Source organism: Lipotes vexillifer, unplaced genomic scaffold, assembly GCF_000442215.2.
Source record: "Lipotes vexillifer unplaced genomic scaffold, Lipotes_vexillifer_v1.1 scaffold961, whole genome shotgun sequence".
NCBI classification, from domain to species: Eukaryota; Metazoa; Chordata; class Mammalia; order Artiodactyla; family Lipotidae; genus Lipotes; species Lipotes vexillifer.
Window position 1 is genome coordinate 196,405 of NW_006776468.1, and position 23,609 is coordinate 220,013.

The window sequence follows — 23,609 nt, forward strand, 5'->3', positions numbered from 1 at the left end:
CCATGCTGCGGAGCAACTAAGCCCATGTGCCACAACCATGGAGGCCTGCACTCTAGAGCCCGCAAGCCACAATTACTGAGCCCACGTGCCACAACTACTGAAGCCTGCACACCTAGAGCCCATGCTCTGCAACAAGAGAAGCCACCACAATGAGAAGCCCATGCACCACAACAAAGACCCAGTGCAGCCAAAAATAAATAAATAAATAAATAATTTTTAAAAAGAAAAGAAAATATAAGTTAACATTGTTCAGAACTTGCAGTAGGGAGTTCAAGACACAAAAGATGCTTTTAAAATTTTGGTAATGGGCTTCCCTGGTGGCGCAGTGGTTGAGAGTCCGCCTGCTGATGCAGGGGACACGGGTTCGTGCCCCGGTCTGGGAAGATCCCACATGCCATGGAGCGGCTAAGCCCGTGAGCCATGGCCGCTGAGCCTGTATGTCCAGAGCCTGTGTTCTGCAACAAGAGAGGCCACAACAGTGAGAGGCCTGTGTACCGCAAAGAAAAACAAACAAACAAAAAATTTTTGGTAAATTTGATTATATTGAAGTTAAGAATTTTTGTTCATAAGACATTTTAAAGAAAGTGAGAAAAGTTTTCCCATTTTCTTTTGGGAAACTATATTTGCAGTATATCCAACTGACAAACGAGTGGTAAGAATACAACTCAGTAAGAAAAGTGCAAATAACTCATTGAAAACTAGGCAAAATATATAAACAGGCATTTCACAGAAGAGAAAATAAATATGACCAGTGAACAAATATTCAACCTTGAGAGACCAAGGGAATGTACACAAGGATCACAATGAGATAAGATACCATTTTACTTCTGCTCAACTGACGCAAAGAATCTGACAACACGGAATGCTGGAGAGTAGATGGAGCAATGAATTCTTTTAAATCTCTGGTAGTTGGGGAAACTGATATTACCACTTTGGAAAAGAGTAAAACTGTTTACCATTATCCCCCAAATTGAACATTCATATATTCTATGACCCAGCAATTCTATGAAGAAACTCTTACATGTGCCCATTAAACAATATGTACATAAATGTTCATAACAGCACTGGTGACAATAGCAAAAATTTGGAATCAATCTAAATCCCCATTGCTTGAAAAGTGAATAAATAAACTGTAGTGTATTTATACAGTGCAATTTTGTATAGCACTCAAAATGAAGAAACTGTAGCTGCCTGTAATATAATATTGGAAAAAGTTAAGTCCCAGTAGATTACATCCATCATGCTATCTTTTTAAATAAAATTAGAAGCAACTAAAAAATATATCAGGACTTCCCTGGTGGCACAGTGGTTAAGAATCCGCCTGCCAGTGCAGGGGACACGAGTTCAATCCCTGGTCTGGGAAGATCCCACATGCCACAGAGCAACTAAGCCCATGCGCCACAGCTACTGAGCCTGTGCTCTAGAGCCCGTGAGCCACAACTACTGAGCTGGCGTGCCACAAATACTAAAGTCCGCATGTCTAGAGCTCGTGCTCTGCAACAAGAGAAACCACTGCAATGAGAAGTCCACGCACCACAATGAAGAGTAGCCCCTGCTTGCCGCAACTAGAGAAAGCCTGCACATAGCAACAAGGACCCAACACAGCCAAAAATAAATAAATAAAATTTAAAAAATACATATATATCAATATATATTTTTAGAATATATAAAACTGAGATAAAGGAAAGCCAAAAAAAAAAAAAGATAAACAAAATTCAGTAAGGTGTTGATAATTACCTTAGATGGGGACAATAGTGAGTTGGGAGGGGGTAATATCACATTGGTAGACGTTTTAAAGCTTGAGTTGAGTGGTGGGTTAAAAAAAAAAAAAGATTAGTATTTTCATTTTATTTGGATATATACCCAGGAGTGGAACTGCTGAATCATATGGTAGTTCTATTTTTAGCTTTCTGAGGAACCTCCATGCTGTTTTCCACAGTGGCTGCACCAGTTTACATTCCCACCAGCAGTGTACAAAGTTTCCCCTTTCTTCACAGTTTTGTCACCGCTTGTTATTTGTGATGACAGCCATTCTGACAGATGTGAGGTAACATCTCATTGTGGTTTTGATTTGCATTTCTGAAAAGATACATGCACCCCAACGCTCATAGCAGTATTATTTATAACAGCTAAGATATGGAAGCAACCTAAGTGTCCATCAAATGAATAGATAAAGAAGATGTAGTGTGTATACACACACACACACACACACACACACACAATGGAATACTAATCAGCCACAAAAAAGAATGAAAATTTTGCCATTTGTAACAACATGGAGGTACCTGGAAGGTATTATGCTTACTTAGTGAAGTAAGTCAGATGAGAAAGACAAACACTGCATGTTACCACTTACATGTGGAATTTAAAAAATAAAATGAAAATATAACAAAAAAGAAATAGACTAACAGATATAGACAACAAACTAGTGGTTACCAGTGGGGAGAGGGAAGGTGGAGGGGCAAGATAGGGGTAGGGGATTAAGAAGTACGAAGAACTATGTATAAAATAAGTAAGCTAAAAGGATATATTGTACAGCACATGGAATATAGCCAATATTTTAAAATAACTATAAATGGAGTATAATCTTTAAAACTTGTGAATCACCATGTTGTATACTTGAAACTTATATAATATTGCAAACCAACTATACCTCACTGAAAATAAAACAGGCAAACAAAATAGAGAATTACAGTCTAAGAGAACATGAAACATATTAATAAAAGTTCACTTAATTTTTTTGAAGGTAATTAATCTGAAAAAAAATTTTTAGAACTGAGGACTTAAATTTTCAGATTGAAAGGCCCATTAGCATCCAACACAGGGGATGACATTAAACTATATTAAGGCATATCAATGTGAAATTTTAGAAGTTTAGAAACAGTAAGATCCTATAAGCTTCTAGAAAGGAAAAAAAAATGGGTCTCATACAAAAAGAATCAAGAATCACAGTGGTGTTGGACTTAAGAGAAAAGCTAAAAGATAGTGAAATAATACTTTCAAAATTTTGAGGGGACAGGATTTCCAAGGGAAGTTTATACCTAGCCGCCCCCCACAAAAAAAGCGGATATAAACTAAGAAAGAGGAAAATATGAGGTTCAAGATATGAGAGTGAAGGGTGAACCTAAAATGACAGTTACACAGCAGAGCAACTAGTCCAGAATCTAGGAGAGAGATCTTTAAGAATTTGAAACTGAGGGAAACAGTGTGTTGGAAAGTAATGAGAGGAAATTCACACAACTGGGGTTAAGGCTGAATTAGTAATAAATACATAGAAAACAAAGCAAATGAAAAAACGAGACAATTAATTTTTAGGAAAATAAAAGGAAGAAAGAGAAAAGTAACAACATACTACAGGTTCAGCTGTGAATACCATTTATACATTCAAAATAATGTAAACCTCAAATATTCAGTTAATCAACACTACAATATAAGTAACTACATTAGGAAGCTGAGGAGACTGGAAGTTTGCATATGTGTGGTGGGGGCAGAAGGTGTGGTAAAATAGAAATAAATCTTTAACTTTTATAGTAGGAAGTAAATAGATAATTCCTAAAACTAAAAATATCAAGACATAACAAACAAAAGCATGTTATTTGAGAGGTGGGGCTAAATGTGAAAAAAAATTAGCTAAAAATGTTGAAAGTGGCTGCCTCTGAGTGAGGTGAGGAGAGACAAGATGGGGGTTGCTATTTATTATAATATACCTTGGAGAATTATATCACTTTAAAAATTATGGGCCTATAAAACACTGATAGAAATTAAAACTAAATTAAAAAAAAAAGTAGAAAGCCCAGGCTATGGAGTTAGAAGGCACGGGTTCAAGTTCTGTTTCTACCACTTACCACTGATGTGGTATTGAACAACTATCCACAAAGTGCTATTAGACCATAGATAGATATAAAAGTTGGTAAATAACAAACCTACCTAGCCCCATTCATTGGATTTTACCTTATGAGCAAACCTTGATTATTTATGTTTCTCATATAGGACTTAGCATAGATTTTACACATAGTATGTCCTAAATTCAATGACTACATCAAAATTTAATGCATTTGTTAGTCAGGGATCTGATTTCATACCAACTACCCAATCTGTACCTAAGTAAATTGCTCAACTCCTTTTTTTCAAATGTCATGTCTTTAAAACATATTTCCCTGTAACTAACACATTAAACTGTTCCCTGTATTTTGTACATGCTCCTATTATTGTACTTGTCACATTGTGACACACAATTTCTAGCATATTTGAACTTTTTTCTGTATACTGTTTCCTCAATCACAAGAATTTCAGTTTTGAGTATGCAGGGATTTCAAGTCACTTCTGTTGGATATAATTAGGAAAAAAGGGGGGGAGGGGGCAATGAGAATAGGATTGAGAAGAGAAAAAAGATAAGTAGAAGCCTAAGCAGGAATAGAAGGTTTTTCCTTTTCCTTTTTTTTTTTTTTTTTGCAGTAGACCTTTGAGAAAAATCAAGGAAGCTGAAGCAAAAGAAATATAGGCTCAGAACTGCCTGCCAGCATTTGTTAATACAGAGGGAGCTAAGCTGATTGAGAGGTGACAACCAAGTGACAGCTTTTACTTGTGAGATTCTGAAGAACTTTGATATATACTAATTCTAGTCTGAACCAAAGCTGTATATAACTCTGAGAACTAGGAAGGAGTTTTAGAAATACTACAGTGAACTGGATACGTTAAAAAACAATTTCCTAGAACTTTTTCCATTTCATATATCCCAAGAGACACGGTGGAACTATAGAGATAATAGTCAATAATTTGTGTCATAAAATCATATAGCATTAAACATCTGCACACAGGAATGTCCAGAAATAAAGCCCCTTAGTAAACACGTTAATCTGTAATTAAGCAAAATAAACATACTATGTTCTCACTGAAATTGAGAAAGAAGGCAATCTTGGATTTTCTAACAAGCAAGGGATGGTAAGTGGAAATTAATTATCTTTACACAACTGGTTGGTTGAATCCATATTGCGAAACCCAGATAAGAAGGGCCAACTATAGCGTCAAGTAGCAGATCACATGCTTTACAAACACCTCATTTAATTCTCACACAAAAATCCCCAAAGGATTCAGTCTCATTTTACAGCTAAAGAAAATGAACTTCAGGTCAGTTAGACAATTTGTCCAAGACCACACAGTTTTTGAGTGTTGAAGCCCACCCAGTCTGAACTCCAGAACCTGTGCTTTTAACAACCATGCTACAGCAGTAGCTGTTTAATTTAAAAATCTTGAAAACATTTCTAAACACGAATTAATAGGCAATGGGGATTCCCTGTCCAGTGTTTAGGACTACATGTTTCCACTGCAGGGGGCACGGGTTCAATCCCTGGTCGGGGAACGGGGAACTAAGATCCCACAAGCTGCGTGGTGTGGCAAAAAAAGAAAAGAAAAAAAAATTAATAGGCAATGTAGTGTCAGTGTGCTAAACCTATATTGCTGAAACACAGGCTCTTATAATACCCACTCATGAATCTAACTACAGCTCAGACTCAAATTTTTAGGATTTGAACATCTAGGGCTTGAATTTACTTTCTCTTACCTCGGGGCCAATAAGAGCTACCTTTATAGGCAGGCCCTTCAACCTATTCACTAATATCTACTGACTGGTCATCACCGGCCATAACTGAGCCGTACGCTGGGGATAAAGTGAACAAACTGGACATGACCCCTATTCTCACGGAGCTTATAGTCAGTAGAGGAGAGAGTAAGTAAAAGAGTAGGGCTGCCATACGTAGGCAAACGGGCTATAATTTCATATTAGAGGGTCAAGGAAGACCACTCTCAGCAAATAACTTGAAGGCTAAGCTGGATTTAGAGTGCATGTGTTGTGGGTATGGGGAGAGCATTTCTGGTAGAGAACATCATGTGTAAAGGCTTGTAGCAGGAAAAATAAACAGTCCAAAAAATCCAAACATAAGTTTGATCCTGCCCTCCTCAGTATCTACAGCTCCTACAAATCTGAGAAGGAAGTGGCAACAGGGAGAACGATGGCTCTTGAAACATCTAGCCATTAGGCATCCTCCAATAAGCCAGTAAGAACACAATTTGGGAAACTTGGACCTAAGGGATCTAGACTATTGAACCATATCTGAGAACGAGAGAACTGCAGGCTGTTCTGGCACATAAGAGCAGCCAAGAGGCAGGCCAAATACACAATGAGAAATTCAGGATTCTTTTAAAAAAATGCTTATCACTGAAATGCATAGCATTCCATGGTAAGAATTTAAAACTCATTTAGGTGAAACTTAGCCGTCAAACATAACAAAATATAGATACTGAGGAGTTCAAAATTTCATGTTAAGAATGAAAAATCTCTCTATAACGCAAATCTGATTATGATATTTTCTTGTTTAAAATTCCTCAAACAACTCCCCACTGTTTTGGGGATAAAGTTCAAACTCTTTAGTCTAATCCCTGTATTCTCTCCACTACCATTTCCTGCTTCCCTGCCCTCCATACTCACACTATAACCATACAGCAAGTTACCAGTATACATCATACCTTTTCAAAGAGAAGAGAAGAGCCAACATAAAGGGACTTCCACTAACCACGCTGTGACAACTTAAGCATCAAAACATTTTTTTTTCCATTGAATGGGTATACCATAATTTATTTATTTATTTATTTATTTATTTTTTAATTGGAGTATAATTGCTTTACAATGGTGTGTTAGTTTCTGCTTTATAACAAAGTGAATCAGTTATACATATACATATGTTCCCATATCTCTTCCCTCTTGCGTCTCCCTCCCTCCCACCCTCCCTATCCCACCCCTCCAGGCGGTCACAAAGCACCGAGCTGATTTCCCTGTGCTAAGCATCAAAACATTTAAAAATGAATAGACAGATAATAGTTACAGTTAATTTAAAATAAAAATGTGAAAAGCTACACATTTATAATGATACTTAAGAGATAAAGGCTAATATGTAATGTAATAAAAAGTTATAATACCAAGAAGAGTAACTATAGTAGGGTATTTGATTCTTTTAAATTGTTATAAGTAGAGGAGTATGAAAAAAAGAAAACATTAATATTTGTGAAATATACATATGTTTATAAAGTCTGGATACACAGTTGTTTTTATCTGTATAGGTAGAAAAGGCTGAATACAGGGAATTGTGAGTAAGCAAACCAGACCTCACAGAAGTAGAAACTATGTCAAGAACAAAAGGACTGATCCACATGAGAAGCATACATAATAACAAGGTAGAAAGAGGATTCAACAATTGATCTGCACCAGTGATTGCTTTAACACAAAAAGCGACTAGAAAGTTTCAATGCTATAATCCAAAATTACAAGTTAACCAAATGCCCTGAAGAAGAGAGCTAAAAGTACAAACTACATTACTCAAATCCTAGGAATGAACATTCTAGGTGGCTCTATTAATAATAGTCAAGATACTAATAAGCCATACGTAGCTTCTAATAATTGCAACAGACTGCATCAATATATAATGACAGGACAATGGGTTACATAATTCTGACTAAGAAAAACCTAAAGAACACATCATTCCAGGGAAAAACTCCAGGGAAAAAACACATCATTCCAGGAAAAACTAAAACCTATATAAAAAGTATGATCTAACAAAGCTTTTTGGTCATAAGTTCAGTTTTGTTTTTTTTTAAATATTTATTTATTTCGTTGCACCAGGTCTTGGTTGCAGCATGTAGAGTCCTTAGTTGCTGCTCGCTGGCTCCTTAGTTGTGGCACGTAGGCTCTTTAGTTGTGGCATGCGAACTCTTAGTTGTGGCATGCAGGTGGGATCCAGTTCCCTGACCAGGGATCGAACCAGGGCCCCCTGAACTGGGCACGCAGAGTCTTAACCACTGTGCCACCAGGGAAGTCCCATAAGTTCAGTTATTAAAAGTAGCCCAGTCATAGAATCAGTGACTCAGGTTTGAAATACTCTGGGAAAAGCAATCATGAACTATGCCTTAACTAAAAATCAATAACAAGTCAATAACCCAAATTCTATAACCCTGGATGGACTAGAGTATTATTCCTTTTCTTTTTGGTCTGGTAAGATTACTATAACTCTCTGAAGATTAAAAAAAAAATAACCCACTACTAGAATCCTAGGAAATATCAAGATAAGTATGTTGTAATCCTAAGGAGACAAAGCATGGTTAACGACTATTTTCTTTATTGGCTATTCAGGGTGATTGGTGTATTCAGAAGAATCAACCATACTAAATTTGTAATAATAATTTTAATTGCTTAAAGATATCTAATTTAATTTGTAATCAAATTTTAATTATTTTTTAAACATTAATTTTAAATTATATTTTTTGGTTTCTTAGTATATGTATTCAATTATTTGAGTTTTAAACACAATGCAAACAGTTCTGAGTGCTCCTCTCTGCAGACAAAAGCCTCTTGGATGGTACAGAATCTAATCAATAGTTATAAGCCTTTTCAAATCAGGGACTGTGTCTTATTTGACTTTATGTCATCAACCTCTAGCATAGTAGAGTCAGTTCTCAATAAATGTTTCTTAAGTGAAAGCATGAATGATAATAATAATTATAAGAACCCAATAAACAAATAAATCAAACTCTAGTCTCCTTACCTGCTTTTTTTTTCCCCTTTTGACCTGGAACTGGTTCTAAGCCATCTTGACCTTTTCTCATTAACATGGCAAGCGATGCATCATGAGCTCTGAACAGGTCCACTACCTCATGTAAGGCAACATCTGTTATCAGATCACAGCTCAGGACCAGTACATCTGTCTGTCAAATGGAGAAGGGGAAAAGTCAATATCACAAAGGACAATGGATCACACAAATCATCACAGGATAAACTTATAATGTCTTCAAAGAACACAAACTGCACACTTGCCCTCAAACCTTTTTTATAGCAGTAGCACAGGTAAAATAAATGGGGTCATTCTAATTGAGCTGTGTTGGGGGAGGGTCTGGAATTCCTCCCTCCCCTTTGTGTACGCCTTACTGCTGCTGTCCCTGAGGCACCTCTGGAATCCTGGGCTCTAAGGAACAGAGTATGAAAACTACCACATTGTCTATTTCTGTGACGATGGAGTTAATGATCTTAAATTTATACATCCCTTTACAGCTCAAAAAGCACTTTGGCAAAGTTTGATGATTCAATATAGTTATGAAATACTTTATTTTAAAGCAGTCACTTTGATTGGAAGATTAGGATTGATACATACACATTATTGATACCATGTATAAAATAGATAACTAACGAGAACATACTGTATAGCACAGGGAACTCTACTTAATGCAATGTGGTGACCTAAATGGGAAGGAAATCCAAAAAAGAGGGGATATATGTATATGTATAGCTGATTCATTTTACTGTACAGTAGAAACTAACACAACATAGTAATGCAACTATAATACCATAAAAAATTAATTAAAAAAAACTTAAAGTTACTTTTCTACAATACTAGGAAAAAACTAACACATGAATATATTATAATGTGCCCTTCTTTGGAAAATCAGTCTAGCTAATAAACAATTATAATACAACGTCAGGTATGTATAAAAGCACTCATTTAATCCTCATAACAGTACAGGTTCTGCTATTTTAAAAAGTCTGAAAAACACTGGAGTAAATTATTCCAGATTTAAGAATAAAGTAAATATCTACATGGAAATTTCTGTAAGTGGCTCCAACTTTTCTAAGATTTTAATTTAAAATCAAGATTCCTGCTTTGGGGGAAAATATAGATAATTTCAACTTACATTCTAGGAAAGCAAAGAATCATACTTGCTCAGGAAGTGACTCAACCATCAGAATGCCTTATCTTACTGCCTGCAATTTCTTATTCCGAATACAGAATCTGTACCAGAAGCGTCATTCCCTTTTCTACATATAACTCGTTATTTATAGCTTAAACAATTCCTTTTGAAGGCCTCTTAAGTTTAAGAAGTTCAAATTTGGATTTTTTTCTACTCTTCTACTTCAGGCTCTCTTAATTCTTTCTGGATCTTAACTGAGCTAAAAAAAAAAAAAGTTCCTATAAACATCATCTTCTTAGGGGAAAAAAATTCCTTAAGTCTGCAGCTCACCATCCAGGAACTGTCAAACATTAACAGATCAGCCCACATACACGCAAGCTAAAGAAGAAACAGCTTGCAGAATCCTACTTCTTGTTAACAATGCTTAGAAGGGAGGAAGTATGGACCATTTATTAAAGACATGTCACTTACAGCAGTACAGAAGTTGTCCCATTTCTTTATAATGAAAATGACAGTTTGTTGAAGAAAAAAAATCCTTTCTATTTTTCTAAGTTTCTTTAATAAGATGACTGATTTCTGCAAGCTGACTGTTCCACAATAAATTTAATTATTAAGTGTACTCCAGAGTGAAGAAAACAACCCTAATGCAGATGCCTCTCAAGTGGTGACAATGTTGTCTTGGAAAATAAATGCTGTTATCATTCAATACTTGCAAAAAATAAATCTTTCAGCATAGTGAAGGTCAAACAAGTCCTGCATAATTGTGAACAGTCTGCAGCCTCATTTACCTCTGCTTTTAGATGACTTTTTGCTAAGCTGAATGCAAAATCCCCAAGGAGCACAAGGAACAGAGCCCTCCCCCGTGTCTGGTTGCCATCTGTTCTCAGCGTGAAAAGAAAGGCTTCAGTCTGAAAGGGCAGGGCCTGGGATACAGATGGAGGTGCTATTCCATCAGGCCCTCTTCCTGCCTCTGCTCCCAGAGAATGCACCACTCTCACTGAGACCACATTCCTGTCTTCTCTGCAACTCCACTTCCAAAGGAAAGTCTCTGCTGACAAACTGTACTTTGTTTCCAAAGCTAGAAATCCTGGAAGAAGAAACTAAAGTCTAAAAGGAAAATGAAATCATCCTTACATCTTCGTAACGCTATCTATTTTTCTTTACATTTTAATAAAAGTTGTAACAGGAAGAAAATAAATGACTATTGTTTTTATTTTTATTCTAAAAATGAAAAGCCCATTCTAGAAATGCAAATGTTCTTCTACTAAAGTGGAAAAACTGTTAAGAGCCAGAAGTATTTCTGATCATGTGTGACCGCAAACCATGAATAAACATGGACTGTTTGTACTGTGAAGCAACTGTATATCTTAACTTGAAAGTTCCTGGGACATACCAACCCTCAGATGCCTTGTGTTTTGGGCGACCAGTTCTTTTCTAACACCACAGTATGCCTCATCTTCTGCAGAGACCAAATGGCATCTCCAAAGACCTCCCTATTCACTATTCTAACAGTCCTCAGTGAGCTTTATCCCAAGCCTCCTCCTCTAGAGGAACCAGGGCAATGTCAAGGGCAAAAAGCACAGCTCTAAAGGACAGCAAATGTGTGCATTTTCCACCAAGTGGAAACATACAAGGTCTTCAAGGGAAAGTAGAAGATAGCACTTGAGTATCCAAGATACCCAGGAATTCAAAATTCAAACTGCTGCCAATTAGTCTTGGCTAAAGCAGACAAATATAGTTTAGAAAACCCAATTACCAAGCCATGGCAAAGCCCAGAAATCTGTCATTATAAGAACATTTTCAATCAAGCCAAAACCATTGAGTAAAACTAGAAGAAAAAAACAAAACCGGATGTATGTGTGTGTGGTAGTAATGGTGGGGTAGGAGGTAAGGAAAGCTATGGGGACTAGCCTCTTTTCTTTTCCTGGAAGCTGTTCCATGACAGATTGTTATAAATAACACAATCTGGCAAACAATTTCCTACAGAAAGGAGAAAGAAAAACACACTTACTCCCCTGGAAAAACTGTCAGGGCAGTTTTTTACCATGCTTTTACCCACGCAGCACTTCCACAAACAATGGCTACGATCCAAATCACCACCCTACACTCCACCCCTGCCCATATGGAACTAATGAATTCAGCTACTTGGTGTGACTGTGAATGGTCACAATTTACATTACCTATGTGGTCCAATCCCAATCCAATCCCCAAGAGTAGTTTGGTGCTTTAATAATTACTGATGGCTAACTACAACGGAGACCTCACTATGCTCAATTCTGGTTGAAATACTTGGAAAAGATTCCCAGTCTGCAGTCCCCAAAGTGTTCAACTGCCACTTTGTTTTTACTAAGGTTTGACCAGCAGGTGCAGGAAGGAATTACCAACTTAGTATGTAAATAAGAAATGTGATAATCCTTAGTCTTAGAACGAGATATCCTTCCTCTGCTCCTTAGCTTATAGTGTCACCACTATCCAGGATCTGAAGACAGAAAGCTGGCCATAGCCTAGGGCTGAAGTCTTCTCTTTCCTACCCAGTACCCCTTCCTCACATCTCACTGATTCCCAAGTCCTCCTCTTTTATTTCCACTGCACTGTCTTAGTTCAGGCCTCAAAATATTTTTCCAGTCTTTTTTTTTTTAACTTAAAAAATATATATTTATTTTTGGCTGTTTTGGGTCTTTGTTCCTGCGTGTGGGCTTTCTCTGGTTGCGGCAAGCGGGGGCTATTCTTTGTTGAGGTGCGCAGGCTTATCATTGTGGTGGCTTCTCTTGTTGTGGAGCATGGGCTCTAGGCACACGGGCTTCAGTAGTTGTGGCTTGCGGGCTCTAGAGCGCAGGCTCTGTAGCTGTGGCGCACGGGCTTAGTTGCTCCGCAGCATGTGGGATCTTCCCAGACCAGGGCTCGAACCCGTGTCCCCTGCATTGACAGGTGGATTCTTAACCACTGCGCCACCAGGTAAGCTCTTTTCTAGTCTCTTAACTGGTCTCTCTCACAGCAGTTTTCCCACATTCTAATCCATACTCCAGTTTGCACTGCTTATTTAATTTTTCTGCTTAAAGACACCCTAAAATAGTGTTCTCCAAACCAAAAAAAAAAAAGATAAACACTTATCCACTTATTCCCACTTAATATATTTATTTAAAAACACACAAATCGGGACTTCCCTGGTGGCACAGTGGATAAGAATCCGTCTGCCAATGCAGGGACACGGGTTCGAGCCCTGGTCTGGGAAGATCCCACAGGCCACGGAGCAACTAAGCCCATGCGCCACAACTACTGAGTCTGTGCTCTGGAGCCCATGAGCCACAACTACTGAGCCCGTGTGTTGCAACTACTGAAGCCCACATGCCTAGAACCTGTGCTCCACAACAAGAGAAGCCACCACAATGAGAAGCCCACACACCGCAACAAAGAGTAGCCCCCGCTCACCACAACTAGAGAAAGCCCGCACGCAGCAATGACGACCCAATGCAGCCAAAAATAAAAAAATTTTAAAAACCCCAAAACACACAAATCACTATAAATGATATAATATGCTCTTTCTATAACATATATAAAAATAGATTTAAAAGAAGAGATAAAATTAAAAAGAACTAGATATTCTAATTTATTTATAGATATTCTAATATCTACCTCTGGAACTCCATCCTGCACACCCTCTGGCTTTGAGAACACTCCATTTTGGAGATCATTACTCCACAGGATTGAGTTCAAATTGCTTAGCATGACATTAAATGTCTTCGAAATATGACTCCACCTACCTAATTCAGCCTTCTTTCTCACAATCCTCCCTCCACATAGTTAATGTTAATTTGCTAGAGTAAACTGCCAAGAATGCATTCCCTAGTCCCTCTTTCCACCCCACCACACATTTATCAATCAAGATTCTGGTCTTGTCATAGTTATTAGAAAGGGAAGAGCCAATATATTATCTCATCTAGAGATGAAGCCTTTTCTGATCCATTACTGACCTTAAACCACTAAACTGGATTACAATTTTTTTCCCATCTAGACTTCGAGCTTCATAAGGAGCTCTTTTACCTTTGTATCCTTGTATCCCCAGAGTTCAACCTGCTACGGGCAAACAAAAGCATCAGTAAATGTTGGCACACTTCCTGTTACCTCCTTGTCCTTGTTTAAATTTGACTCAAAGATTGAAGACCTAAATGTAAGACTGGACACTATAAACCTTTTAGAGGAAAACATAGGAAAAACACTCTGTGACATAAACCACAGCAAGATCTTTTTGACCCACCTCCTAGAGTAATCAAAATAAAAACAAAAATAAACAAATGGGACCTAATTAAACTTAAAAGCTTTTGCACAGCAAAAGAAACCATAAACAAGATGAAAAGACAACCCTCAGAATGGGAGAATATATTTGCAAAACGAAGCTACAGACAAAGGATTAATCTCCAAAATATACAAACAGCTCATGGAGCTCAATGTCAAAAAAACAAACAACCGGGCTTCCCTGGTGGCGCAGTGGTGGAGAATCTGCCTGCCAATGCAGGGGACACGGGTTCGAGCCCTGGTCTGGGAGGATCCCACATGCTGCGGAGCAACTGGGCCAGTGAGCCACAGCTACTGAGCCTGTGCGTCTGGAGCCTGTGCCCCGCAACAAGAGAGGCCGCGATGGTGAGAGGCCTGTGCACAGCAATGAAGAGTGGCCCCCGCTTGCCACAAATAGAGAAAGCCCTCGCACAGAAACGAAGACCCAACACAGCAAAGGTAAATAAATAAATTAATAAACTCCTACCCCCAACATCTTCTTAAAAAAAAACCAAAAAGAACAACCCCATTAAAAAATGGGCAGAAGACCTAAATAGACATTTCACCAAAGAAGACATACAGATGGCCAAGAGGCACATGAAAAGGGGCTCAACATCAATAATTATTAGAGAAATGCAAATCAAAACTACAATGAGGTATCACCTCACGCTGGTCAGAATGGCCATCATCGGAAAATCTACAAATGACAAATGCTGGAGAGGGTGTGGAGAAAAGGGAACCCTCTTACACTGTTGGTGGGAATGTAAATTGATACCACCACTGTGGAGAACAGTATGGAAGTTGCTAAAAAACTAAAAAGAGAACTACCATACGACCCAGCAATCCCACTACTGGGCATATACCCTGAGAAAACCATAATTCAAAAGGACACATGTACCCCAGTGCTCAATGCAGCACTATTTACAAAAGCCAGGACATGGAAACAACCTAAATGTCCAATGACAGATGAATGGATAAAGAAGATGTGGTACATATATACAATGGAATATTACTCAGCCATAAAAAGGAACAAATTGGGTCATTTGTAGAGACATGGATGGACCTAGAGTCTGTCATACAGAGGGACGTAAGCCAGAAAGAGAAAAATATCATATATTAACATATATATGTGGAATCTAGAAAAATGGTACAGATGAACCTATTTGCAGGGCAGGAATAAGAGACACAGATGTTGAGAACGGACATGTGGACATAGCGGTGGAAGGGGAGGGTGTGATGAATTGGGAGATCAGGACTGACATATATACAATACCATGTGTAAAATAGACAGCTAGGTGGAACATGCTATAAAGCACAGGAAGCTCAGCTCGGTGATCTGTGACAACCTAGATAGGTGGGACAGAGGGTGGGGTGGGGTGGGAGGGAGGTCCAAGAGGAAGGGGATATAGGTATACATATAGCTGATTCACTTCACTGTACAGCAGAAACTAACACAACATTGTAAAGTAATTATACGTCAATAAAAAAAAATCAACAAGAAATCAGTATCTAAATCATACAAGGAACTCTGGCAAATTCAAGTTTTGCTTTTAGAATTTTCCAGAATTTTTTTCTGAATATAGTTGATCCATGGTTGGTTGAATCTGTGGATGTAGAACCCACAGATATGGAGGGGCACAAGTGGATGTTGTAACTTGCATGAACGTTGAAAACATGCTAAATGAAAAGAAGCCAGACATGAAAGTCCACATACTGGATGATTCCACCATATGAAATGTCCAGAACAGGGAAATCTACAGAGACAGAAAGTAGATTAGTGGTTGTTTAAGGTGAACGGGCAGTGTGGGATGGGGGTGGGGGGGGAGAGTAATAGTGAAACGGTTGGGGCTTCTTTTTGAGGTGTTGAAAATGTTCTAAAATTGAGTATGATGATGGTTACACATATTTGTGAATATACTAAAAACCAGTGTGTTGTACATTCAAATGGGTGAATTGTATGATATGTGAATTATATTTCAACAAATATACATTTTTGTTTAAATAAGCAAAAAAAAAAAATCCTTTTTTTTTTTTTTAAACTTTTGGCTGCGTTGGGTCTTCGTTGCTGCGAGTGGGCTTTCTCTAGTTGTAGTGAACGGGGGCTACTCTTCGTTGTGGTGCGCGGGCTTATCATTGCAGTGGCTTCTCTTGTTTCGGAGCATGGGCTCTAGGTGTGCAGGCTTCAGTAGTTGTGGCTCGCGGGCTCTAGAGCGCAGGCTCAGTAGTTGTGGTGCATGGGCTTAGTTGCTCCACAGCATGTGGCATCTTCCTGGACCAGGCATCAAACCTGTATCCCCTGCATTGGCAAGTGGATTCTTAATCACTGCACCACCAGGGAAGTCCAAAAAAATCCAATTTTAGATGTTTAGAAACATCAGACTTTCTGACAGAGCTGAGTACCCTTTGTAGATATTGTGACTGTTCGGAGTTAGGACAGGGATCACAGAGGTAATCTGGCAGCTTCCTAAAGCAATGAGGCAGGGAACGAACCTGCTGCCTCCAAAGAAGAAAAGACAGAGATATTTGAAAGGAAAGAAATCAGATGCTGCTGTCCTGGACAGCATGGCTAGAGGGTGATATGCTACACTTATAATTTTAAAATGTAGGTTCAATACTTATAGCCATAATATTTTTAGTTGATTCACCTTCCTATGTTAAGTTTTCCTCTTCAGTATAGAACAAATAGAAGAATTCTACTCATCTTTCCTGTGTGAAGCTAAAAACTAACTGATAATGTGTTAATTTCTGTTAAATGAGTTCTACATAAAAATGCTGGTCACTTCCCTTCCAGGATTTAGATATGTGTAATTTAATTTTAATCTCCAATGCACTGACATTAATAGAGAAATAACAAAAGCTTTTTGTTCTCTCAAATCAAACCTTCGCTTTGAAATAACTTATTATTCTGAATTTATATTAAATAATTTCATTCTTTTTCTTCATGTCAGACACAAATACTCCACAGGATAAATGCATCATTGCCTCATTTCAGACCACAGAGTATGCTCTTACATTACATATTTTCTGCCTGTAACTTGAATATTAATTTTTATTTATTTATTTATTTATTTTTAGCTGTGTTGGGTCTTCGTTTCTGTGCAAGGGCTTTCTCTAGTTGCGGCAAGCGGGGGCCACTCTTCACTGTGGTGCGTGGGCCTCTCACTATCACGGCCTCTCTTGTTGCGGGGCACAGGCTCCAAATGTGCAGGCTCAGTAGTTGTGGCTCACGGGCCTAGTTGCTCCACGGCATGTGGGATCTTCCCAGACCAGGGTTTGAACCTGTGTCCCCTGCACTGGCAGGCAGATTCTCAACTACTGTGCCACCAGGGAAGCCCTTGAATATTAATTTTATCCTGAAGTATATGACATAGAAATAGTGTCTAGTTTACTTAGAAACCAGAAAGCTCGGAAGAAGATCAGCAGAGGGCTGTGAAAGAGGGGAGTTTATAACAATATGAGAAACAGACAATTAACTAGTTAAAAAAAAAAGAAACTAGAACCAAGGTTTTATCACCCCCCAAAAGTAACTTCTAAGATTAGATATGTTTATTTTTCCTATTATTTCCACATGTGACTTTGATAAGCCATTCCCTCTTTGGGCCTCAGTTTCCTCATCTATAAGATGAGAGGGCTGTACCAACTCTGAAGTCCTTCATGGCATAAAACTGTATGATTACAAGGGTCAAGCTATTCTCAATTCTTTATCTACAGCTATGCTCTGGGTTCAGTAGCATTAATGATGGTGGTGACCCTAAAGTCCTGAGTTTCTAATCCACTTTGGGAATCATGATGAAAGATTAAATCATGTTAAGTATAATTTATTTTTAATATTTTATTTATTTCGTTGTGCCCTGTCAGTTGCGGCAGATGGGCTCCTTAGTTGTGGCATGCATGTGGGATCTAGCTCCCTGACCAGGGATAGAACCCAGGCCCCCTGCATTGGGAGCATGGAGTCTTAACCACTGCACCACCAGGGAAGTCCCTAAGTATAATTTTGAGGCTCAGCACATTTAATTCAACTTGAATTCTTTCTGCACGACATGGGGAATATAGTAAATATTTTATAATAACTATAAATAGAGTATAACCTTTAAAAATTGTGAATCACTGTATTGTACACCTGTAACATATACTATTTATATCAACTATATTTCAATTAAAAAATAAATTAAAATAAATAAATAAACTTGAATTAATTCGAAAGTAATAATCCATGTATGGCATGTATGGCAATTCTCAGTTAGGCACAAAAATCCAGAATCAGGTAACCATTCTGGTTAAAGAGAATGCAACAATCCAAGTTAATTCATTAAAGGATGTGTCTCTGAACACCTTTTTAGCAACAGCCTGACTAACCACATACTTTTAGAATTCCAATCCATAAAGATTCCAGTTCAGAAACTAGTTACACTCTACCTGCTACTGTCAGTTCAACTGGTTCTCTAAGGCTATGCTATCTCTAAGTTGATGGCAAAGACAAATAACTTAAAATTGGACAGCATTTTACCATTTACAAAGCTCTTACATATACTTTATTCATTTAATTCTAAATTCACGTAATTCTAAAATATCAATATAGTTAAACTCATTTTATAGACAAAAAAATAGGCTCAGAAACACTATGTGATCTGTCCCTTTGCCATCACATTGCCTTCCAAAATACACACACACACACACACACACACACACACACACACACACACACACACACACACACACACACACACTAACAATAATAGTGGTGCTAAACGAATCTATGTCCTCTTTATACATACCCATGTTACATTTAAATTTGGTCAGGCATATTACTATTAAAACTAAATCATACTTAATGAAAAACTAGAAGATAGGTTGTATTTCAAAGTAATATGTATGATACTTGAAAACTGTAAAGTACTGTATGATTATAAGACTTTGCCTTTATTGAAATTAATAAATCTGTGATCATTTTGTAATGTATAAAAATATCAATCATTATGTTGTACAACCTGAAACTAATATAATATTGTAAGTCTCTTAATTATACTTCAATAAAAAATTAATAAATCTCTTATAATAATGAACTCCAGATCATAGAATGTAAATAATACCACTGTGACTTGCACTCTTCAGACCACATTTCTGAACATCACATTCTGAAAGAGACACTGACAAATCAGAGAGGTCAGAGGAAGTTACAGGGATGCTGACAGGTCTGCAAATTATGGGAACTAGCAATCCTTAAACAGGAGAAGAGAAGAACTTGGGGACCCAATAACTGAAAGGCTGCCACCGGAAGAGGAAGATCCTGTGTTTTGATTGCTCAAGGACAGAATATGATCAAAAAGTAGAAATTTAAGAGGAGCACTGATGAGGGACTTCCCTGGCAGTCCAGTGGTTAAGACTCTGTGCTTCCACTACAGGAGTCACGGGTTTGATCCCTGGTCAGGGAACTAAGATCCCGCATGCCACATGGTGTGGCCAAAAAAACAAAACAAAAAAGAAGCAGTGATGAGTCCAACATTAGAAAAAACTTTCTGATATCTAGAAGCTCATGAGAAATACCCACTGGAGGTTTTCAAACACAGCCTAGCATAACCTCCATGGGAACAGATTCTTGTGGAGGGTAAAAGATTAGATTAGATGTCTAATTCTAAGGTCCTAACAGTCTATCACTCTTGATTATAAAAGAACCGAAGGAATTGTTTAGGACATTTTCTCTGTCCTTCATATTGTCCTCCAACCAAAGGGCCAAGAGATGGAGTAAGTAAACTCCTTACTCATTATCATTTCCAGGCCATTTCTCTCACTCCATTATGCCAGTTCATGACATGAAGCACATGACAACAGACAAAATCACCTACTCCTCCTCATTGCAGTCAGCTACAGAACTCCCTTGTCACCCTTCTCCTTTAGAGATTGTGAAAGTTTTAAGTAAAGATGATAGATTGAAGAGGCACAACTGTATTTCCCTTTCCCAAAACATCAATGGAATAATAGTAATAGGATATTTTAAATGGGCATAAATGCACAAAAACAGGAAAAATGGGAGAGAATACAACATTGAAAACAATGACTCCTAAGTCAGTTGTAGGAAAACTGAGAACCAACTCAGTTTATACCAGACTCCCCAAAAGCCTCAGAAATTGATATGAGTAGAAAGCTGGGAAGGGAGGGGTTAAAATAAAAAGGCCCTTTGAAAGATCCCTCTTTTCTACTCTGTGCAACCCAACTACTGCACAGGTCCCACCGCGGTAGAAGGCTGAAGAGAATAAAATAGAGGATATCTGGACTGGGGAAGAAGCATAATCACAGCTGGCAGTAGGGAGAGGGGATGGACCTTAGAGAAAAGGGGGGATTTAAAAAAGAATACATACAAGATTCTGAGACACCCACTTCCCCTCCCTGCCCTGACCCTCATTCATTTCCTAGAATGCCAGCAGAAAGAGAAAAAACCTAAAGATACAGATGTAAGAGATTCCCCTGAAAGAGCCCAACCACATTACCATATCACCCCCTACAGTGAAGCTCATAGTCGACATGCTCCATCCATACACAAAATTTGAGCAAAAAGATAAAAAAATGGAAAATATGAGAGAAAAGATAAGAAAATTAGAATACCAGTCTAAGAGATCCATTATCAGAATAGTAAGTTTCCAGAAAACAAAAACAGAACAGAAAAAAATAGATAAGAATCATCAACAAAATGATTTTTTAAAGTTCCCCTAAACTGAAGGACATGAATATCCAAGTTGAAAGGTTTCACTGAGTGGAGGGCTCACATGGATAAAACAGATTCACATGAAAGTACATCATCATGAAATTTCAGAACACCTGGGACAAAGAGAAGATGATACCAATTTCCAGAGAAAAAGGTGATCAGATTCAAAAGGTTAGTAATTATAAAAGCTTAGGACTTAACACTGGAAGGTAAACACAATGGAGCAATGCCTTCAAAATTCTTAAGTATCAGCTTTTCAACTGAGAATTCTATACCTTGTCAAACAATCAAGTATGAGGGTAGAATAAAGAGATTTTTCAGGCATGAAAGGTCTCAAAAAATTTAGCTCCCAAACAAATTTTGTCAGGAAGCTCTAGTATGTTTTTCAGAAAAACAAGGGAGTAAACCAAGAAAAAGGAAAATATGGATTCCAGGAAATTGAAGAAAAGAGGCAAAGTAAATCCTCATGATGGTGAAGGGAGATGACAGAATGATAACTACACACACACCAGGCATGGAAGGCAATCACTACTACTCTGGGAGAGACTTCTTTAGGAAGATGAAATTGACAGAATAGCTGAGGAGTCTAAATATCTTGAGAGACGATTAGACAACCAGTAAAAAGTTGGGGTTAATCAATAAATTCATAGAAAACTAAGCATAGGAAAGACAAGCTATGATTATTACCTTGCAGGGAAAAAAAATGGTGTGGCAAAGGAAAAAAACTGTAGATGACCACAAGGCTCAGCAGTTTACATGGTCAAACTACAGAGTCAAACACTAAATATTGATCTTCCAAAATTACAATATAACTATATTAGAAGGAGCAAAATCCTCATCTGTCATAGTAGGGAATCAATAAGTAGTGTCTAAAACAGAAAGTAACCATTTAAGCATGTTATTTAGAGATACAAAGGTAAAAGGCAAAATAATTAGCTAAAAGAAGAGAATGTGATTACCTTTATCATAAAGACTATGGGGAGAGGGTGACAGGGGACTAAAATTTTTAGGGACAAACTCTGAACTGCTGAACTCTTTAAATGATGTGCACACATAACTTTGATAAATATTTATTAAGATTTTAAAAAAACGACTTTAGAACTATCTTCCTCTCTTTCATTTCTTCTTTTATTACCTCAGTAATTTCAACATCCTTATTTTAGGTTTCCTTGACCTCACTTCTGATTATTTTTTGTTCCACCTCACTCAACCATTTTGTCATACCCTATTCCTTGGCATTACCATAACTGCACTATCTCCAAAGTCTCATTTTAAAATATCCTATTAATTCATAAAACACACACATATTGAACCCTTAATATGACCAGGTACTATTTTAGGGGCTAGAGATATGGCAGTGGACAAAACAAAAATCCCTGTCCTCACTGAGCTTACATCCTATTCTCTGATCACCACCTTCTCCTATTTTTCCAACTCACTTACTTTGGTACTCTGAATCCAGCAATTCTGATTCTAACAGGATCCTTGATTCATTCACTACACTGATTTTTCACATCCTCGTTCCCCTGCTGACCTCACTTACACAGCTTATGGTGGTCAATCACTATAATTACTCCCTTATATACATCTTTGCCTTCCTCACCACTCTATCCCTTGTACTCATCTGGCAAAGCTCCAAAGTTGGATAAATCCCAGCTCTTTGACTACTTTACACCTGAATCCAAGAAGCTGAAGACAGGTGGAAAAAACTCATAACAGTATTTGCTAGACTTATTTTATTTATTTTATTTTAAAATTTATTTAATTTCTGGTTGCGTTGGGTCTTCGTTGCTGCGCGTGGGCTTTCTCTAATTGCTGCAAGCGGGGGCTACTCTTCATTGCAGTACGTGGGCTTCTCATTGCGGTGGCTTCTCTTGTTGTGGAGCACGGGCTCTAGACACGTGGGCTTCAGTAGTTGTGGCTTGCGGGCTCTAGAGTGCAGGCTCAGTAGCTGTGGTGCACAGGCTTAGTTGCTCTGCGGCACGTGGGATCTTCCTGGACCAGGGCTCGAACCTGTGTCCACTGCATTGGCAGGCAGATTCTTAACCACTGCGCCAACAGGCAAGCCCTCTAGTAAATTAACTCTTACATCCTCTGAGATGATTTCATATCTTCTCATCCTTCCTTAAAATTTCAATAATCTTCTCCCTTCCTTACTCTTAGCTGGTGGCTTCACTTCTTATTTCAATGAGAAAACAGAAGCAGCGAACATCTTTGTGGCAAAAAGTTAACAAATGTACATGCATTACATATTACATATTCTGTCTGTAACAATGGTTTAACTGTCTCTCCCCCAATCTAAGGCAAACCTACCCACTTGCACACTGGATCACATTCCCTCTAATCTACTCGATAAATTTCATAAGGGCAGGGACTTTGTTTTATTCATTGTTCATCCCAAGAGCCCAGCACAGTGACTAGTATATTGAAGCTAGGAAAAATATGGTTGAATTAAATAACTGAATGCTTTCTTTTCTCTGTCATCAATTTCCTCCTCTTCGAGATCATTCCCATCAGCATACACATATGCTAAAATATAATCTGTCTTAAAAAAAAAAAGAATGCCATTTTTATAAGCTAAGCAAGGGAGTATTTCTATCACACATATTCTTTTGTAGATATGAAATATTTCATTCTGTCCTAATTTTCTCCTCACCTCATATCAAAATTTCTCAAAACAGCTCTCTCACTGTCTCATTTCCTCTTCCTCCTCCCCTTCTCTCTAATGAGGCTTCTGCCCCTACCATGCCAGCAAGGGTGTAAGTCATGAATGCACCCGTCTTGCCAAATTCTTAGCTCTCATTTTACTCAGCTTCTCAGTAGTATTTGGCACAACTGATCACTCCCTCCTTGATTCACTTTCCTCACTCAGCTTCCATGACATCTTAATTTCCTGATTTTTCTGTCT

The 23,609-nt window shown here is 38.0% G+C and overlaps 1 protein-coding gene across 3 annotated transcripts in view; it reads right to left on the reverse strand.

The window, feature by feature from the left end:
• The window catches only part of EIF2B3 (eukaryotic translation initiation factor 2B subunit gamma), a 163,000-nt gene that overhangs the window by 95,414 nt on the left and 43,977 nt on the right, over window positions 1-23,609 (reverse strand). For all 3 annotated transcript variants that reach the window (XM_007450355.1, XM_007450353.1, XM_007450354.1), the window contains exon 4: window positions 8,592-8,751. In XM_007450355.1, the coding sequence (XP_007450417.1) occupies window positions 8,592-8,751 (160 nt within the window). The remainder of the gene's footprint in view (window positions 1-8,591; window positions 8,752-23,609) is intronic.